Below are 21,128 nucleotides of genomic sequence, written 5' to 3' on the forward strand. Positions count from 1 at the left end.
AGGGGCTTCTTTTCCATGGCAAATATCATGTACATAGTGTGTTCTCTGCCATGGGCATAGGTCTTTGTACCTAAAATGAACCTGGACACGTTAGATTGAACATCATGGAAACGAAGCTTCAAAGGTATGAATGACTTTCTGCTCACCTCTTTTCTCTAAACTCTTTATCATATTAATCCAGTCATCTATAAGAACAATCTAAATACTTTTGCTTTTGTAAACATAATTGGGTATCTTCTTTGTTCTTGGTACAAAATACAATGCAGACACCCAAATGTGTTCTAATGAAACCTTTAAGAGGAGAGCTGGATCCCTCAAGATCCATCCAAATCTGTGGCTGAAGAGTGCAGAAGCCCAGTGGTTACCAGATCCGGGCTTCCTTGTCACCCTTAAATGAACACACTTAAGACTGTCCAGCCCTTGCTTATCCATGCTGCCCTATGGACTTTATAGAGCTACACAGGATTAAGGGCCTATGACTACAGTACCAGTGCCAGCAGAAGTGCCACACACAGCTGTCTGAATTCACTGGACAAGGACACTAACCACCTAAAAATCTATTCCCAGATGGACGTGGACGCTGAGGAGAAGCGCCATCGCACACGGTCCAAAGGGGTTCGAGGTAAGTCTGAATTCCCCTATGCCCCTGAGGCTGGCTAGGTAGCCCTTATCCTGCAGAACTGCTATAGCAGTTCACACTGACCAACCTTTTGGTAATTTTCCATGGAAGAAGAGTACCTGTGACACATGATAAATTTTTATCTGTTTTCCATCTTTCTGCAGTTCCTGTGGAGCCAGCCATACAAGAGCTGTTCAGGTTAGTGCTTTGTGGGTGGAAGGCATCCCCAGCAGCAGTTTAGAAAATTTGCCTCTGAATGGGTGCACTGTATTTAAAGATTCATGGGCAACTTGCTCATGGCTTGCTATATGCTATATGCTATATGCTATATGCTATATGCTGTATGCTATATGCTATATGCTATATGCTGTATGCTATATGAAACTAGCTCCCCTGAAAAAGAGATCCTCCCTTGGTCGTCTCTTTCTGTTTCTGTCTGTCTTTTTGTCCGTCTCTCTCTCTGTCTGCCTCTGCCTCCTCCTCCTTCTTCTTCTTCCTTCTCTCTCTCTCTCTCTCTCTCTCTCTCTCTCTCTCTCTCTCTCTTGCTGTCTCTCTCTCTCTCCTTCCCCTCTCCCCCCTCCCTCGCTCCCTCCTTCCCTTTCTCCCCTCTCTTCCTCTCTCTTGGAGGTCCATCACCATCAGTGCCCACAGAATCCCAGTCAGCTATATAACGAGCTCTTTCCTGTTGCAGCTGTCCCACTCCAGGCTGCGACGGTAGCGGTCACGTCAGTGGCAAATATGCACGACATAGAAGGTAATGCCTGCCTTTTTCACAATGTGCTGTCTAAGAGGCTTGTTTAGAGACCCAATGCAAGTGAAGACATGTGGGTAGGTGTTCGGGGATATAATGCATGCCATCCTTGTCCTCTTTCACTTCTTCATGTCCTTCCATCTCCTACACGGTTCTCAAAGCATAAGCACAATGTTGACAATATACAAATTGGCACAAATTATGATGAGTCTCACATTCTTACCTGGGAGCCCATGCTCAGCATACTGAGTGCTTGGGGCTTCCTACGATCCATGAGGAACTCTTACCCTTGTCTCCTCAGTTCTCCCTCGATGAGCTGAGGATGGTGAGACTCCAAAGTTAAACTAGCACAAGACCTGCTGAGCTTTCTGTAGTAACTTTGGTCCTGTCACCTAAGAGATCTTCTGCTGGGATGCACAGACTGAAATGATACCCAGACAACTGCAGTGATTGCTCGCACAGGGGGTCAAAGTTAGAACAGATCACACTCCTAGTCCTGGGAACAGATGGTCCTGCTACTCCTGCAAATACTGGGGTTTCACATCCCTAATGGCAAGGACTAGGAAGCACATGTGGAACAGAGGTATCTAAAAATGCACCACAACAAGAGCACCTTACACACCCCTGTCACACTTAGGTTTGCTTCACATCTGCTCTGACAGGAGGCATGGGGGATGCTGCTGTATGACAGTCCCAGACATGCTAGGTGAGGAGTGCTTCCTAGTTGTAATGATATTGTTCTCACTTATTTTTCACAAGTCAAGTTGTAAGGAATAAGGTCATACTTGTCTACAAACTTTCCACAGCCAGACTGACGTCATCAGAGTTGAGTGCTCTGGGGATAGTCAGGGTGATCTTTCTTTTGTCCTCATTCTCTGTTTCCTCTCCAGTGAAACATTCACTTGTGGGTGAAATCAAGCTACAATTTTGATTGTCGCTTTGCAAAAGAATTAAAGGAAAATGTATGAATCTCCCCTAGATCTCCATGCTGGCACAGAAGAGTACATGAGATTGCTTAGTGAGTGCGCGTCACTGATCACTGATCACAAGATCACTGTCTGGCCTCCCCAGGACATACTAAAGGACACAGAGGCCACTTTTCTCTAGGAATGTTTTGTTTCCAATTACAAAGTTTAATGTGTCATATCACTGTTCATACAATATAAAATAGTAAGTTGCTGAATCATAGAATGAGATGGATAACTAAGATGCAAACATTGCTTTGTGGAGAGATACACATGTAAGGTCTTAGTATATGTGCTTAAAGACTGTACTGTTTGTCCAACAGAAAAAAATAGTCGGCAAACTGTGAGTAGTATCTACTTTCTCCTAATCATCTCCTTATTGATGATATTTAGTGTTTATCACATTGTTAGAAAAAGAAATTATTACATTTGGTTATACAGATTTTAACTGGGATTGTGCTAGATATCATTTCATGGTCAGAGTTTTGTAAAAGAAGAAAAGGTGAAAGAAAAAAGAAGGAAAGAAAGAAAGAATGAAAGGAAGGAAGGAAGGAAAGAAGGAAGGAAGGAAGGAAGGAAGGAAGGAGAAAGATCTTAAAGATTATTTTGACTTGAAAATCTTCAAGAATAATTGCAAACATTCTTTGGTTTTTATTCTGAGAACAAATAATTGCTCCACAAATCAGTTCTGTTGTGCCATCTCAAGGCTTGTCCACAGTGAGCACGGTCAAGTCAGATGACTAGCTCTCTCTTCTCTTACCATCTCTATTACACGTTTAGACTCTTCACAAGGTGATTTCCTGGAAGGTATGGGTTGATGTGGTCATGAATGATGTGTATTCATGTCTTCCATGATCTATTTCTTTGCTTACTCGTGGGTTCTGAGGGAGACCTGAAAGCAGTCTGGGCCTCATATTCTATTTCAATGTTGATTCTGGCATGAAACAGGTGGACTGTGGGGAAAGACACAGACCTGTGTCCAGTAGAAAAGTTCCCAACAAGCCTGATGACACAGAAATGGTAGTGCTATTTTATCCTGACTCATTCCCTCCTGTTTGAGAAGAAATGCTCACTAGAAGGTACACAAGTAGTGTGGTAGGGGGGGAAACAAATTGCTTAAGTCTGGAGACCTGGATTCTGGTTTCTTCTGTACCACTGATGACCTGAAGCCTCAGGACAGGGATCTGAGTGGCTGTAGCCTCCAGGGTCCTCAGGCCACAATGAGAACTGCTGAGCAAAGCTGAGAGATAATACATTTTAACATCTTAGGGCTGCTGGTATGTCAATTTTAGGATTTTGGTTGTGTCTAGCTTTGAATTTTCTGGTTTTAAAATAACTACTGTCTGCAGTATTTCCTTCTCCGGAGACGTGCCCATTCTCATTGCAACTGCACACAGCCCACCAGGGCAGTTGCGATGCCAGTGCCTGGTGGTCATGTCTGGTGTGACTTAGACACGGCACTTGTCAAGGGTAGAGAGACATGGGAGCCACAGCTTGGTTGGATGGAATTCTATGCCCTTTTAATCCTTTTAGCAATGTATTTCTTGCCAAATACAGTCTCCTGAAGGCTGTAATTTCAACCCACTTCTATTGTCCCCTTAGCCCACCGTGTTATTTTAATATGTTGAAATGTCTCTTTGAACATGCACAAAATAATTTGAGGCAGATGTGGGCAGTTCAAGTTTTAAAATAAATATATAAATAAATATCTGGGGGAAATAACTACCCAATGATAAAATGGTGCCTAATATAGTCCTTTATTTTAATTAAGGAAATTCCTGAGAATCAATCCTTTCTCACCCTTTTCATTTGCTGCCCAGGTGCTTTCTAAGCACATTCGGGTGAGGCTCTGTGCACACTGGTCAGTCTCCTTGTAGGTGCTTAACCCTATCTGTAAAACCAGATGGGAAGGATGGGTGTCCTGGGCTGATGGAGACAAGGATGTGGATTTCGGAGAAATGGGTAATAGAGAAGAAACAACCACAAGATAAAACCTGGGAAAGAAGACAGTAACCTGAGAAAGTAATCCACAATTTAATATTTAGAATTAAGTATTAGGGTCAGAGTAAGATTATAATATGCATTTAGAGGTGTTTTATATCAATTCCTATATTGTGTCTTAACAAACAGATAAACTGCTTATAGGTATTTGTTTCTGTTGTAATTCATAGCAATCCATGGTCTCTGGTAGACCTGTGACCAACTGCACAATTAAGTGGTAAATTGAAACCTAAGTTATATAACATATAAAGGAAATAGAGGCATAGTTTGTCAGGAATGCAGGATATGTCATGGGTCATACAGTACTAAAATCAGGATGAGTCTCCTGGCAGCCAGGGCAAAATGACAATGATGATTGAAAGACTCCCAGGTGTCTAACGGAAACATTGCATTGGTTCCTCTGAGCGACACCCTCTTGGCACTGAGCACAAGTGTTATCTGAATATTGGATTGCTAACAACAGGGATCCAAGCCCAGCTGACATTTTTGTGCCACTGTCAGGTAATTTGGGCTTTGTTCCTCAGAACACTAACACAGAACAAACATACAGTGACCTTCAGAACTGTCACTAGTCTATGCACCCAAGTCTTCCCTTTGTCCTATATGTGGTTTCATGTCACTAGCTGTGAAAATGACAAAGACATGTATACAGGGATGGGACCTGACAAAGTATGCATTGAGGATTGGAGGCAGTTCTACTCTGAACCTCTGGCCTATTGTGCACACAGTGAAGATGGCCTCCTTTTGTCTCCTACACTGCTGCACTGTGTGTAGTTCCCTGGGTGCAGCTACCCTGTTCTATAAGACTATAAGCCTCTTCCTAGATGTGCCAAGAGAAAGCCAAAGACACTTGAGAATCCCTAATGTGTGGTCCAATTGGAGTTTCACCTCTTAGACATGTACAGAAAACCTCGGTAATTCTGAGTTCCTGAAGTCTTAGGTCCCAGAACCTGGCTGCCACTGTACTTTCTACCCAATATGCCCAAGCTAGCTTGTAGAACCTTCAGGCATTTAAAGTGTCAAGGTCTTCCTTGCATGCCAGCAGATATGTTTTGATGAACAGGTGGTAGGGGAAATGGGATATTTCCAATTCACCGGTATGACATTCAACAAGTTGCTACATGGCTTCCTCCTGACCTCAACAAGCAGATGAGGGACCAAGACTCAGCAGATGGCTCACTGTGAGCAACTCTGCAATTGTAGAAGGCCCTGCACAGGCTTCAGAAGACCCTAGCATTGGACGGGTACAGGGTGGAACCTGTTTCTGGACATTGCATGTGTCCTCCCCAAAACCGAAACCTGATTCTCTGTGCCTGGGTGGCAACCAAGTGAAAGAAACCACTGCCAGCCTGGGGTGTGTGAGTGTGGCCCAGATGCCTCATCGGGAGGCTCTCTCATTCATCTGTAGTGTTTAGGAACTGTCCCTGAGACACGAGCTATGAAGCCAAATATCCAAAAATTCCCACAGAAATCTACCTTTCATCCTTAAAAATCCCTGTTACTTCATTTTTATTAACATCATTTTAATTTTCCCAACAACGTTTTGAAATAACATTTACTACAAGCTGATATTAAATACTATTTAATAATTAGAATTTTAACTTTACTCACAAAAATGTTATGTGTCTATGCTTGGAATGAGTTAGATTTGCTTGTGTATAAATAATTTCTATAAAAGCTTCCCATATACCCTGGGGTGGAGACTAAGGGGCTCACAGCCTGGACACATTTGCTACCTGTGTGTTTCATGAACCCTCTGGACTGATTGGAGAATTAAGCAATTTCATTTACACTGAACTCTTTACGGGGATTTTGTTTAAATGGGTTATTAGTGAAGCACGGGTTCCTGCTTAACTAATAGGTTAAGCATAACTCAGGCCTGTAGTCTCTGAGCACTTCACAAGCACTCTCAAGTTAGGGGATGAGAACAGCTATATTTCAGCCCTCACCAATTTAGCAAACACTAAGCTAAATCTTTCAGCTCACACTTTTAAATTTACAAGCTTCAAATGGTAGCTTTTCTTTTTTTTATTAGGAAATTACTGGATCGTCTCTAGCTTGTTGTGCGTACTCCTTGTTCAAATTCTCTTCCATTTCACGCACCTTTCCACCCACCAGCGTGATTGCCAGGGCAGCCGGTGGGTGAATAATTGCCTGTCTACACAGGAGCTTGCTTGGGAGCTAAAGTGGAGGGCTGGCTTCCTGATGTATGCACGCCTCATTTGGATTCTGCCAACAGCCTCAGGGTGATATTATTCATGCCTTGACAGAGAGCACTCACTAAAAGCTTTGGAACCCAGCCAGGTACTGGCTGAGAGATAGGGGAGCATTGCAGCTTGCAACTGAGAGGAGCATCCATAATCCAAAAAAAAAAAAAGAAAAAGAAGAAAGAAAGAAAGAAAGAAAAGGGAGAAGGAACAGAGAGAGCCCCTATGCCATCCTCTTTGCTTTCCCTGGCTTCATGTAGATAGAAATTTCATTTGCATTGAAATAAAACACCCTAAAAATAATTGCATTTTTTCCCAACCACGCTTGAAAGTTTAACACAATTTTCCACGTTTAATTGCAAAGCTGATTTTAATTAGTAAGGCCCCGCATGTGAAAAATGAAGATCCACTTGGGTGCATGGATACATTGCAGCGTCTGCCGGATGTTCTAATTAACGGCGGGGCTGCCTTGCAGCAGGGCGCGCCGTGGGATGTTTATAAGGGATTCAGAGCACATAGTCACCTACCCAGCCTATCTGTGTTTACTCCCCTCCATTCTTTATGAGGCATTATTGTGCCTGCCGTCACCTCATCCATAAGCTTTATGGCATGCCTGTCCTCTTTACTGTTTGTCACCAATTCTGTAAATCACAAGTTAGGGCATACATATTTTAACATTAATTTGAGAACAGACCACAGCAGTGCAAAGAGGAAAAAAAAATGTCGAGACCTAGGGATTTATTTGGGTGAAGTAGCTGTCCCCTGATCACTGCTACTCTGGGGCCATCCTGTGAGTTGTATATGTGCAGATGCATTTGGGCACCGTCATTTTGGACTATGGTAGCAGTTAACCTTTATTATTACAGTAAATCCTTTATTTTAAAAAGTCTCTTGGCTATTTTCCTAACAAAATAGTCAACCTGCTGCTGTCTGCCACACATCTGGCCCCTGCCTCCTTTGTGACTCAGTGGATTTGATACACAGAACAATATAATATGTTTATATGTATTCTTGATGGTTAACAATCTGAATATATATATTCTGATAATTCTACATTCAAAGAGAAGAACCATAAATATTTTCAGATAAGGAGCTCATGTCCAGGCAGCGGCTCTAAGGGCTATGATCTGAATAGGTCAAGTCTGAATTTAGCAATTACCTCATCCTGACATCTTGCTTGATGACCAGACACATGAACTTAACCACTTTGGAACATGAGCAGAATGTACACCAGAAATGGATGTGTAGTGTGGCTGGTACTGGTGATGACCCTGAAGGGCCCATGGTTCACTCTTAAATTCATCTGTGTAGGAATTATAGGAAGCAGCAGCTACTTCTTATATCTCAATATGCCCAGAGATGACTTCTGAGGAGGTAGTGGCTTGCATATAGGCAAGTGTCAAAGGTGCTGGTCCAGTTGTGCAGTAAGGAACAGTATCCTTCAGATCCTCAGTGTTGTGACTCCAGCCAGTTCTCACCTGACAGGTGGCATCTGCTGACAACAGCATTCTTACGATTGGCAGTGTGACTCTGATGACTGGGTTGGGGGCTGCATTCAGAAGATGCCCTGGGCACATTTCAGGGGCATGTGTCTCTATTTATTAGAGAGGGGAGGAGATAGAGATGAGGCCTGGGAAGATGGAAGGATTCAGGCTTCCAGTCAGGCTGATGTAAGATGACTCCAGTGACTGCTCCATGACTGGTAGATTCAGCATTTCTAATCAGTATCTACTCCATTTCATGTTGCTGTTATAAAATATCCCAGGCCAGACTCTACACAAAGGGTTTTGTTGATTGACCTTGTATGTGGGAGCCTGAAATGGAGACCTTACTCTGTTAGGCAGGAAAGGAGACACTGGAGGGAGTCAGCAGCTCAGGAACTAATACAAGCTCTCCAAGCCCAAGGCCAAAGGGCCGTGTCCTGTGTGTCTGTGTCTCCCATGATGCCTTTCCTCTAAGGCTCATCATCTTAAAGGCATCAATACCTATTCGACACAGTGCATCAGAAAAGTGCACCAGTGGAGGAAAAGCTACATACACGCCATTACACACACTGGAAACTCTCACAGAAGCCGGTATTAGCAGCGCTGCACTCCTGTGCTTTACAACCATGCACCTATAGTGCAACTGCCATCATTTATATTCACACTGAGGAAATGGAGGAGTGATTGGAGCTGCCTCCTAGACTCTTAACTCTCAAAGACTTGTTATGCATTCTCTGGGCTCTCTCCTGCCTTACACAGACCAGTGTGTCCAAAATTTCATACCAATTTATTTTTAAAAACAAACTTCGGGCAGGAAAGATGGTTTAGTCACTAAGGGATAGGCTCACAACCAGAAATATATAAGAAAACAAACTTCAAAGTTAGAAAGGAAAAAAAAAACCTTGAAAGGAAGCAACCCTTCCTGACTGTGGCACTGCCTTCATCCAGTGAGACTTCAGTATTCTGTGTAGCTTTAGATGTTGCCAGGTGTACACACTAGCTTATAAGATCCATCATCAACCCACCTGATGACACAGATGCAAAGGTGAACCCACCCCAGGGGCCACCACTCCTGCCTCCAGCTCTCTTTCCAATCTCCTGCAACCACCTCACGTACACTGCAGAAAGAAGGCTGTAGTTGCTCCAGATTCTGGAGCACTTCCAGGACACTGACAGCTGTCTTTTTATCTCTAGGGATCCACAGGATCTCATGATCTTCTGGAGCCATTTCTGATGGGCAGTCCCCATAACCACCTAACCCAGCTATGAAGCTTGTGTGTGTGTGTGTGTGTGTGTGTGTGTGTGTGTGTGTATGTGTGTGTGTATGTGTTTGTGTGGTGTGTGTTTGTGTGTGTGTGTGATTTTTCTTGAAGTCATGACATCAGCATAGCCTAGAAATGCTGAAAAGGCAATGTCTGGGCCCTATCAAGATCTGCTGTGTCTTGAACTGGGTAGGGCTCAGCCATCTGAGCATCAGTGTTCCAAGGCCTCTTTTGCTCTGAGTTTGATGATGACACTAAAAGACCATGGTTGACCAAACAGTCTCTGTGAAAAAAGGAAATGGAGATATAGAAAAGGGAAGGTAGCTAATAAGGCTCATAAGGTTCTCAGTGTGAACCAACTCAAACCAAAGCCACCAAGTAGGATGCCCTGACAAAGGCCCACCCAGGCTACCTCAGCATCCACCCAGTCCTGATCTCATCTGAGATTTAACAGGGAATGAAGATTCAAGTCCTAATTCCTTGATACAAACTATATATACAACAAGAACCTATACTTCAACTATGAATAGCAACTCTATACAAATAGGGTAAACACCCCTGCTCTGATAGCCACAGAATGTACAGCACAGCCAGTGTCCACAGTCTGCCCTGGCATCCCTACCCAGTATCACTACCTCAAGAAAGACACATACATTAGTGACCAGGATGGGACTTTGACTGCCAGTGACAGAGATTTCACTTTGATTTATACCACAGATGCATTGTGTAGCTGAGTATGGATGAATAGTCTACAAAATGTGACTTATTCCTGGGGGAAGAGGGGACAGCAGTTTTCAGGGAGGCACAGGATATGGAACAAGCACTTTTCCAGGGTCAGCCACTCCTTGCTACCTCAGGTCCTGCAGGGCCAACCCCATACTGTGAGACCTAAAAGGTATTCTGGACATACCTCCCATTTTTACACAGCTACTCTCACTGCTTCCTAGAGCCCAGTAGAAAACAAAGGAAAGGCATCAAGATGGAAGATAATCAGGATACATGCTGGAAACCATGAAAACCCTTCAGGATTCTCTTCTTCCCCACTGAGAAAGGACCTGTGCTGTCTCTGGAGCTTCTGCTGCTCTGAATGCATTGGGATAAGCCATCCTCCCTCCTGTGGAGAGCTCACAGTGACACCGTGTAATTTCAGGCTCTGCAACTCTGTTCCTGTCTTTCGGTGGCCACTCTGCAGGGTTGTACATAGTGGCTAGGGATATATGGGATAACACGGAAAGATGCTGCCTGTACAAAACAATTCATTTCCCGAGACTCCAGGGAGGATGGAGCAGGGACACACAAACCTCTTAGATGCAATTCTCCCCATTAATAATTGATCTTGCTGCACTCTTGCCTACTTTTTATCATCCCAGCCAATCAGGTGGCTTATTGTACTCTGAATGAGTCCTTAGCTCCCAGCTGGCATAACAAAGGTGGCAGGAATACAGGGGAGCCTGAGTGTCACATCCTCCCTTACAAAAGCAGAGGGGTCCTGTGCTCACCAATCTCACCAAAGGGAAGAATTGGGAATGAAGTACAACTGGGCCATGCAGCAATGCAGGAGGGTCTTCCCATGCGTAGAAGCTAGCCTATATCTCTGCCTCTTAAGTATGACCAGGACACACCCTCCCCCAAGCCACCATAATTCTAGAGCAGCAGTTAGTATGGTGCTGAGGGACACTGAGCTCATGAGGGGTCATAAGGGCTACATCTCCCACCTGTCCTCGCCTCTTCATATTGGCATAATACGCACGGGATGGGGACAGTGGGCACAGAAGGACTGTGAGGAGTCAGCAAGGCTGACAAAGCAGAGGTAGTCTCCTAATCAGGCACATTGTAGGACACAGCCAACCCACCAAGAAGGTGTAGCCAGTTTCCTCCTCCTTTTCCTTCAGGGTCCCTGAGTTCTTAGAATCCTCGGGAATAACAGTCCCAAGAATAGGAGCAATGGCCTCCTGAGGTGTCCAGCAAGCCCAGATCCCTGGGCTGTGTCCCCTCCTATTACTGCAACTCAATCCTTTTAGCTGTAGTCTTCGTTCTCTCTGTTTCTTTCTACTCAATCTGAAGATGGCCTTTCTTTCCTCCAGCCCCACAAAATCCTCTATCTACTCCTACCCACTTACTCTAAAGGTGACCAAGAGGTCAGGAAAACACAGACATTACCTATAATGCGTGAGGAAGGAACCCAATGACAAACTTCTTGCATTGACCCAACTTGATTCTAACAAGTTTGAAAAGATAGGGTCAGGGAATCCAGCCCCGAGTTTTCTACTACCACACCACCTTGGAAGTGAGTCTGTCCATCAGCTATCTTTGGGCCTCTGTAGCCTTAGTCCTAGGCATTCACAGGACTCCCAGAACAGCAGGACCTACCCCCACCCCAGCCACGGAACCCTGGGAAGAGAAAAGACAAGGGCAATTTCTTCTTGAATCTTTGAGACTCTGAGTAGCTGGAGAAGAGTGGAATGTGTACGAACCCTTTGTGGGGCCCCAGGGTAAAAGTGCCCACCGTGGGCCCCAGGAGAATGCAGCTGGCAGGAGGATCCAGAGAAACACTGAGACTGGCTCAAACTTGAATTTCAAATAAAGATTGAGCATGCTTCTTAAATAAGTCCTGGCACTCAGTTTCTATTACCTGACCTTCCCAGGGGTGAGAACACACCTATATATTCTTGTTTCTAGCTTTTACTATATCATGGCTCTTTTTATTTTTAATAGGTTAACTTCATGTTATAGCTGTAACATTGTAGTTCCATTTTAGTTTTTTAAACTTTTACTTAATATTAGCCTTTCCCCTTATCATTAGAGATCCTAATGGTGCCAGGCTGCATCCCGAGACTGCTGAAATTCATGTGATTCTCTTGTTGAAAAATCCGGATAGGGTACTGTTCTTGCCAATACCTTCAGGGCTTTGTTTTCTCCCGGTGGTAGATTAGCTTCTCTGGCTGGGTAAAGGACATAAGGACTCAGTGTCAAGACTATAGACTGTGTCAGGGTATGCTGGGTTCCTAGCATAGAAGGCAGGAAGCCCTTACTGTTCCCTGGAGATAGGATGCAGTGTAGTCACGTCTAAAATACTTCTTGCTTATCCAGAAAACTGCCCATTTATAAGATCGATCACTTTACTTACAATATATCTGTGAAGAACATTCTGGGAGACAGAAAGGTTAGCATGTGAAGCAATGTCACTCCTTTTGGGAATGATCTGGTCTCCCAGGGTACTTACTCTCGGGGTGGGCCTAGGCATGACTCTCTCTATAGCTGAGTCAAAGAACAGGTTACTGGATAATAGGCAAGCATGGATTCCAGAACTCAGTAGGCACCTGTTCAGCCTTGAGCTCTAGGCCCAAAATTAGGGGAAGGAACTGAAGGATCACCCTCCATAGCCACCTCAAATCACAGCTACAGTAATCATCAGCATGCCCTCTGGGCATTTTGCACTGATTGAGGGTAGACTGGAACAATACCTTATGAGGCCCTCAGCTACTGGGTCAGTCACCCAGAAAATTCTCTTTATCTCCTCCACCAAGCCCAGTACAAAGGAGAATTAGGAGCCTCTCAGATCCCTTCAGGTTAACTTCAGAATAAAGGTGAAATTTTTGTCTCTAGATGGTAAAATGAAGCAATGAAACTTTTTGCACTCACAGAAGGGGAAAAGACACCAGAGTAGGGGCTGCCCTCACCCTATCTCTTGGTACTCTCTGAAGGACTGGGCAGCCCCTTCCTTTTCACCCGCCCCCTGTACTCTCTGCAGGCTGAGCAGCCTCTTCCATCTGGAGGAGACTTTCTCTTATCACACCAATATTTGGAATAAAGTCAGAGTCTTTCCAAATCCTGGAAGTCTGTCTTTCTGTAGGTCACAGTCTGGAGCTTGCCTGCCCATACTAGAGCTGTGAGTCAGAAATGCTTGCAGGTACAGAGAGTTCTGATTAGTTTAATTTTCTGGAAAATGAGCCCCCTTTGTTGTTCCTGCCTAGTAAATCTGTATCTGCTGGCCTTCTCAGCAGAGGCAACATTGGTGAGTGTCTGTGGTTAGGGACAGGTAGTGGGCCCAGAACAGGTAGGGTCCCTTGCCTCTGTCAGAGCTCCTCCAGGGCTAAACCCTGTTTCTGACACTCTTAACCCTAAGCAGACTGTTCATATGTGCTCAGCTACACAATGCATCTGTGGTATAAATCAAAGTCAAATCTCAGTCACTGGCAGTCAGTGTCATCAGACTGGTCTCTAGTATGTGTATCTTTCTTAGGGTAGTGATACTGGGTAGGGATGCCAGGGCAGACTGGGGACACTGGGTGTGCTGCTCTTCAAGATCATAGCATACATCAACCATAACATGTACAGAAAACAGGAGCACACATATCCAGGTGGCAGGTGGTATTTCTGACTTCTGTCATGGTCCTGAACACCACACAGAGACAGAGACTGGCTTGACTATGAAGGTCCCTGGATCTGTTCTATTTCATACCCCTTACAAATGCACTCTGACAATAACATAGATTTTAATGTAAGGAAGCACCTTAAGAGCAGTAGTCCAATTTTCTAACGGGTTAGAAGCAGGAAGACTCATTTAACCACAGTATTGTCTCTGTGCATCTGCAAGGTTTGATAAGACACATTAGCCACCTTCCCAGCGTGTCTTCATATACAGAATAACGTCCAGTTCCTCCTAGCTATGTAAGGTTACATCATTCAAGTGGCTTATGACTCTTCACCTACACAGAGGATCATCACAGCTCTCCTCATCACAACACAATACAATATCCTGCTGTCTCAGACTCTGATGAGGCTCTTACTTCAAGGTCACCACCCACTTGTAAAATTTCTCCCCAGAGAAACTGTGCAAACTTCAGAGAAGACAGGTGAACTCTGTGTGTATTTGTCTCGCCTGCTGCTAGCTTTTACTCAATGTGTCTGCGAAACTTTGCAGCCTTGGAAATGAAAGGGAGATAGATAGGGGAATGATGAACAGATGTTAGAGCATGTTAGAGCATGTTGCACAGGTGAAAAGATTAGATTAGGTTATTAGTTAATAACCTGCTATGTCTTTCCCATCTCCACCCTGGTAATCATGGCCAGTGCCATGTACACAGAGGAAACCAAAGCAGGGGCTCAATTTCTTCCTGAGGTATTTCATTTTCTGCCAAAGCTTCTACATATATGATGGTTTGAGCTGCAAGGGGGCAAGCTGTGAGAAAGTGGGGCAGTAGGCATACATGCTCTGAGTAGCATGCGGTAGGAGGATGTGTGACATGATATTGGGAAAGAAGTTGAGTCAGTTAGGAAGAGCCATGCAGGACTTGAGATAGAGGGAAGGAACCATGATTAATCAGAGTGCCCGGGGAGACCTCCCATGTTCCGTCACTCAAACCCAGCAAATGCTGCTTATTAAACATCCAAGTTTCCAAGCACCTATGGGGTCATAGAAAACCATCATGTCACTGTGCCTTAGTCTGTGTTCTAATGCTGTGAAAGAGACACCACGACAAAGGCAACTCTCATAGGAGAAAGTCATTAATTGAGGGCTTGCTTATAGTTACCAAGGTTTTTAGTCCATTGTCAGCATGCCAGGAAGCATAGCAGCACACAGGCAGGAATGGTCCTGGAGAAGTAGCTGAGAGCTACATCCTGATCCACTAGCTAAGAGAGAGACTCTAGGCTTGACATGGCATATTCAAGGCATATTCCCAGTGACTCACTCCTTTGGCAAGGCCACATCTCCTAATCTTTTTAAATAGTGCCATGCCCTGGTGACCAAGCATTCAAACCTATGAGCCTAGGGGGGCCATTCCTATCCAAGCCACCACAGCCTGCTCTCCAAGAGGGTGAGGAGCAGAGTCTAAATAGCTTAGAGCAGAAACCATACAGTATGAGCACTAATCCTCCCCTCCATAGAATCAGATGGTCCCTAGATAGCTGCAGTGCACAGAGAAATCAGCCTGGCTGAGTGATGGCAGTGCTTTGAATGAGCCCTTGTGCCAGGGAAGAAGAGCACAGAGGATGCCGCAGGGCAGAGGACAGCACTGAGTGTGTGGCTGCTAGAAGACTGCAGCACAGAGGGCTGCAAGGTTTAAACAAATCACTGCTAAGGTTCAGTCCTTAGGATTCAGGGCTGGGGGGGGGCAGGGGGCGAACTCACAGGTGCCACGGTGCCAGAGCATCCTAAGCACGGAAAGGTGTTCAGATCTCTCCCTGCCAGGCAATCAAAAGAAGATAAGAACACAATAGGGGCGGGAGGGAGAGAAGGGGGAGGATCAGGAGAGAAGGGATGGAGGCAGGAGAAGGAAGCAAGCAGCAAGAGGTTTACAGGAGGATAAGGAGAGGGACTGGGACAAGCACTGATGATGACTGATTGGAAAAACCAGGTGTTTCACAGAGACCAATTGGCAACCTATCCCTGAATCCCAGGCGGTTGAGGAGAATGAAGGCAGCTGCTGACCCAGGTGTTAGCAGAGGCAGTGGCAGGGCAACAGAGAGAGGAGAGGGACTCAGAAGTGCTGGGAGGGGACAGTATGGACATAGGAACCAAGGAGGAGTTACCAGGAAGGGGGACAAGGCCACGCAGGTGGGCACTAAGTAGAGAACTCTAGCCAATATACACAGAAGTCTTACTATCTACCTGCTGTCACTCAGACAGAGGTTCATCCAATCACCAGAAGGGAGTGCAGCTAGCTGAGAAGAACCTTGACTATTGTTTCTGTCCATCCCAAAATCTCTGTTTTGCACAAAAGTCATTTTAGGAGAAACAAGTGGGCTATACATCTTCACCCTAGGGTGCCCATGAAGCAAGCATGAAACCAGTGCATGGCCAGTCAATACACAAGGAGGATATGGCATCCCCAGTGAAGCTAAGCCTCTCTTCCACAGGGCCTTTCTGCTTCTGAGCCCAGCAAAGGCCAGAACTCCAGTGTGCTCCCACCCAGAGCTATCTTCAGAGCCAGATATACAGAGAGCAGAGTGGGCAGCCTTTGTCCATCTGATCATTCTCCCTTTACTGGGCCAACTTAACTCTGAGTTGCATCTTCAGGAGTGTGCCCAGGGCCTGGTAGAGCTCACACTGGGTGATCATCACTGATGGTAGAATGCTGTCCACTTCACGACAGTCTCTGCCTTTTCATTCCAGGCTCTGATTTGGCTGTTTTGTTTGTTTGTATTTTCCTATTGATGGCACACTGCCACAGAATTTTGATGTCACCCTTCATCACCATAGCATCTATCAAACCCTGAGAAGCAAGCATGCCTAAAGGGGCCAAAATCTAGGCACTGTATACTTACTCATCTTTCCCTAGTGTCTGGTATCCCTCCATATCCTTCAGTCTATAAAACTCACCTATCTGTAAGAGCATGGCACCAGAAGCTTTTAGAGGAGACACCACAGAGTTCAAGGATGAAGGCCCCTCAGCAATCAAATGGTTCCTCCCTCTCTCTCCCTCTCCCCTTCCTTCTCCCCCCCCATACACATACTACCCCCACATATACACTGTCCTCACACTTCTGTGCCTTCACACCTGCACACTGTCCTCACACACATTGCCTTTTCATACACGCATCTCACAAGCCCTCCCCTCACAGAAAGGATAGATTTTAGCTATTTGGTTTTCTTATAAATTTGTTCCAGGGAAGAGACACAACTGGGATAATTAGGCCTGTAGCTTCCATCTTCAAGAAGTCATGGCAGTGGCACTGGTTAAACCAAAGAAGCTCCTGAGCCATGAGAGCACTGCCACTTTGAGAATACAGAGTAGAATAGTCCTTTGCCAAGGACACAGCCACATTGTCCAGCATAAATCCAAAGACACATCTTTTCACTGAGCTAAAGAAGGTCCAGAGCTGTACTGTCATGTGCATGCTCAACACACCCTGCACCTTTCGGGTCAAGCATATCAGTTTCAACTTGAGCATATTTGTTTAGTAAGACCAGATGGAAATGATACCACATGCTGGTCCAGCTGAGTGAGTGGACTTTGTTCCCAGCAATTGTCTGTCTGGGCATGTTCCTTTGTGCTGATGTAACCAGAATGTCTAACAGTGAGAACTAGAAATGCAGAGTGTAGGTAGGTCCCTGGGAGACACTTTTTGCCTCTAAATAATACACATGTCAGTTTTCTTTTGGCCAGGTAAAAAAGATATTTTTGATGCAGAGTCTGATTTGATGTTTGACCTTAGGTGTGCCATTATATTTTATAGGTCAAAGGTAGATAAAATGATTTTTAAGGTTCCTTTCTTGTACATGTTAGTGGTGTGACAGGCTACTAGGTCATAATGAAATGAACACCTTTGGGAGAGTCCTTATCCATCTGAGCAATTTGGCTGAAATAGTATCTCACTTAAAGCATACCCCTATTAGTACAAAGGCACTCACTGACCAGATTATTCTGCCAATCTTACCGCTGAAGTGTGGCTTGGCTGTTGAATAGCTTCTGTATCTTCAGCATTCTAACCTCACACATGTCAAGGATGATCACTACTTTTTATGGACAAAAAAAGAAGTTGCATGCATTTTACTGAAATGTAGAAGCTGGTAGAACCAAGCATAAAAGCTGGCTGGCCAGTGCTAAGCATTCTGCAGTCAAACAACAGAAACTGAAGTTTTTAATGCACTCTCCCCTCCTGTTGTGATGGGAACCCAGAATAATTGATATATGGCAGCATCCTTAACACTTATAAAACCTTACATTGATACAATAAGCCAGCACTAGAACAAGTGAAGGAATCTAGGTAGTTTACAATAGCTAGGAAATATCTCCTGTGCAGAATATGAGATAATCATTCTTGAATCCCAGCCTGATCAGGACTAACTTGCTAGAGAATCAGAAACTTGAGATGGGCCTCACTGATGGGCAGGAGAGGAAAGCCCAGCAATAGGACTCACAGCTGAACAGAGAACTCGAGAATGGGGAGGATGAAGAAAGGATGGCTATGATAGTGGGACCAGATTGGACCAGATAGCAACAGAAGCTAAAGTGGAATGTGAGGATGTAGACAAGTTCAAGTTTCTTAACCCAGTAGCCCTTACCCTAGTTCAAGGTAGAGAAATCACACTGGAAGAATCTATTGCTTCACACGCCTCATGGGAACAATTGCTGGGAATCTGGCTTCTAAAAGCAGTAGGTCCCAAGAGAGAATAACAAGGAAAAGAAATCCAACCACAGTATAGTTATGAGACCTATAACCGTGATGGAGAGTCCTGTCTGACCAGCCCAGTCTTTGCCCTGCTATGGGCTGAATCTTCTGCTCGCATAGAAAGCACAGAAAGCAGCTAAGAGTTTCTATGATAGGGGGCCTCTGGAGTTTGAGAGCGCATGGTAGCAGGAGTTTCTTGAAACATGGGTAGAAATGGTTAGAAAGCAGGAATGGTTCTGCATTTATGTAAGAAGCTTCTGTGCTCCATGTGGCCAGAGAAGCCATGCAGTTCATACGAGTGGTCAGCCTGAGACCCACCTTCCAGTGAGTCCAGCAGGAGTCACCAAGGCATCACACAGAAAATATAGAGCAGGCAGGAAGATAGATAGACCACAATGCCTGCTTTGAGCTATGTTATGGAATCTGGGCATTGCATCTGCCAAGACTAGGCCTGCCAATAGAAGTTTGGAAAAACATCCTCTGTAGAGTCTACCCATGTTCCAAAAGGAAAAAGTGAAGCCTTCCATGTCTGGCTGCTGGGCAGAGCAGCCTCTCAAGTCTGCACCTGACATCACAGTCAACAGTTTCACTGTGAATGGGACTGGACTGGCAAAGTCCAGGCATGAAAACAGCTTGATGAAACCAGAGTTAGTTATAGAGAGGGTTTTTAAAAGATGGTAATAGTCTTAAAATGCAAATATAGTTTATTTAGAAAATAACTTCAAGAAATAATAAAAACTAAAAGTGTAACAAATAAAAGCCCAAAAAGATTGACAACAAGCTTGAAAAAACAGACCACTGGAAAAATGAAATTATGAAAAAGTAATAGAAGAGCCAAGCAAGAGAGTGAGAGAATTAGTCCAGGAAATATGGCTTCCCAGTACTGTGATACTAGGAAGGAACAGTGGGCAGTGTCGAAGGTCGTCCAAGCCTCCCAGAACTCACTCTGCTGACCCACATGATACAGGTACACACACTTGCCACCAAAACCCCCCTGAGACATCTCAGAGTTCACCCAGGGCTGAGGGCAAGTCCTGACAGTGTGTCAAATCCTAACTTCGCTGACAGCTACACAGCCTCATAGGACACCAGAATGCAGGGAAGAAATGAAGCTTTGAGGGAAACTTCTTTGCAATTAGAATCACTCCAACAATTCTGTGCAAGAGTACAGCAAACACATTTCAGATAACGGTACAGAAAATGTGCCTCCATGCACCCTGCTCCAGAGCCAGGGATGACTTACAGTTAGGACAGTTGGAGGTCAGAATGCAGAACCAGCCCAATCAGGAGCAGAAGGGTCCCCAGGAAGGTGGACACACAGAACCATGACTACAAGAAGATTGACCTTGTGCGTGTCCACCGAGCAGAAACTTATACATGAGAGTCTAACACATAACAGAGTTGAAGAATCAAGACACACATAGAAAAATAAAAATATCCACAAATACAGTGATAATATGCAGGAAAGAAGTCACAATCAGTACAATAGCCAGTACTGCTGCCTGGGCAGACCCAGACTTCGTGGTAGTCATGGGAATATCTGTGGACTGGACATGCACCTGTTCATCTGTGGAGATTCCTGTGGAGCTCTTAGCTCCCAAAGGAGCCCATTAGGCGATGCTTAAACGGAAAGCCAGGGAGCATGACATGAGCCCTTACTCAGAGACTGTTGAAGAAGCAAAGAAGACATGTAGAGGATTACTGGTTTTCAAGCTGACTCTTTAAATTACATGCAAATAAAAACCACTGTAAAAAGCAACCATTAGAGTGTAAATAGGATAGCCTGGAGAAGAGCTAGAGAGGAAATCTGACAGGCCTAAGCAAAGTTGTGACTCCAGACAGTATACTTGATTTCATGTAGGACTTCAGCAACTGGAGGAAACATTTGCATACAAATCCTAGGAAGCCAAATATCTGCCAGAGCTGCTTTAAAAAATGGCTCTGGTTCTGAACTGGGATCCTGCAGTGACCACCAGAGTTGCCTCTACTGGATTTCTTGAAATGAAAGCTATCAGGGTGTGTGAAAGAAAGTCAATGGTTACAGTTATTTTAAACTTTTTATGTCTTTGAATTGTTGTTCAAGGCAGTTTGTGTTTAATAGTCAACTGTGTCCTATAAATGCATTTTTAAAGATAATGCAGTTGTTTCAACTCTTTTGAAAGTATCTTTAAATGATTTTTTTTGTATTACATAGAGAGTCTCAAAACCAACCTAGAATTCTCAGCACTGATAGCTCCTTCAAGAGCCAATGTTGGGCATCTCCTGATGGAGTTAAAGAGCTAGGCAACCAGTGTTGAGTCCTTTAGCAGTCTCCAGTGAACCCCTGTACTGGCTCCTCCCTCATTCACCGGGCTCTTGTTGCTATTTTGGGTCTCAGGCATACTGTGGCCAGCCTTCCATCAGGGATACAAGAGGGACAGGGCTCCTGGGCAACAGGCTCAGGCCTCTTAGCCCTGGTGCTTGGACGCTTAGGAGCTGTGTGTATCCTTAGCACTATGTGCATTTGCATGTCTGTGTCCTCCTCTCAGTAACTGGGGCATCTCAGAAAGCCCTGGCAGTTCTTGCTGTCCCTATGACTCCAGGAAACCCTTTTGCAGCTTCTTCCCCATATTACCATCCACAGTCCTGTATGTTCTAGCAAGAGGGTGGTAGGCAGTAGGTCCTGGCTAGAAATGCTGTTGGGATGTGCAGCAGTGTGTGGGGACACATAGTTTCACAGTAT

At 44.8% G+C, this 21,128-nt stretch overlaps 1 protein-coding gene across 1 annotated transcript in view; it reads left to right on the plus strand.

Annotated features, from left to right (window-relative positions):
* The first annotated feature begins 567 nt into the window (after positions 1 to 567).
* Myt1l (myelin transcription factor 1 like) overlaps positions 568 to 21,128 on the plus strand; it is a 132,901-nt gene continuing 112,340 nt past the window's right edge. Inside the window, exons 1-3 of the mRNA XM_028768803.1 lie at positions 568 to 622; positions 784 to 817; positions 1,311 to 1,373. Coding sequence (XP_028624636.1) covers positions 568 to 622; positions 784 to 817; positions 1,311 to 1,373 — 152 coding nt within the window. The remainder of the gene's footprint in view (positions 623 to 783; positions 818 to 1,310; positions 1,374 to 21,128) is intronic.

This window comes from Grammomys surdaster, unplaced genomic scaffold (assembly GCF_004785775.1).
Source record: "Grammomys surdaster isolate TR1022 unplaced genomic scaffold, NIH_TR_1.0 188, whole genome shotgun sequence".
Classification (NCBI taxonomy): Eukaryota; Metazoa; Chordata; class Mammalia; order Rodentia; family Muridae; genus Grammomys; species Grammomys surdaster.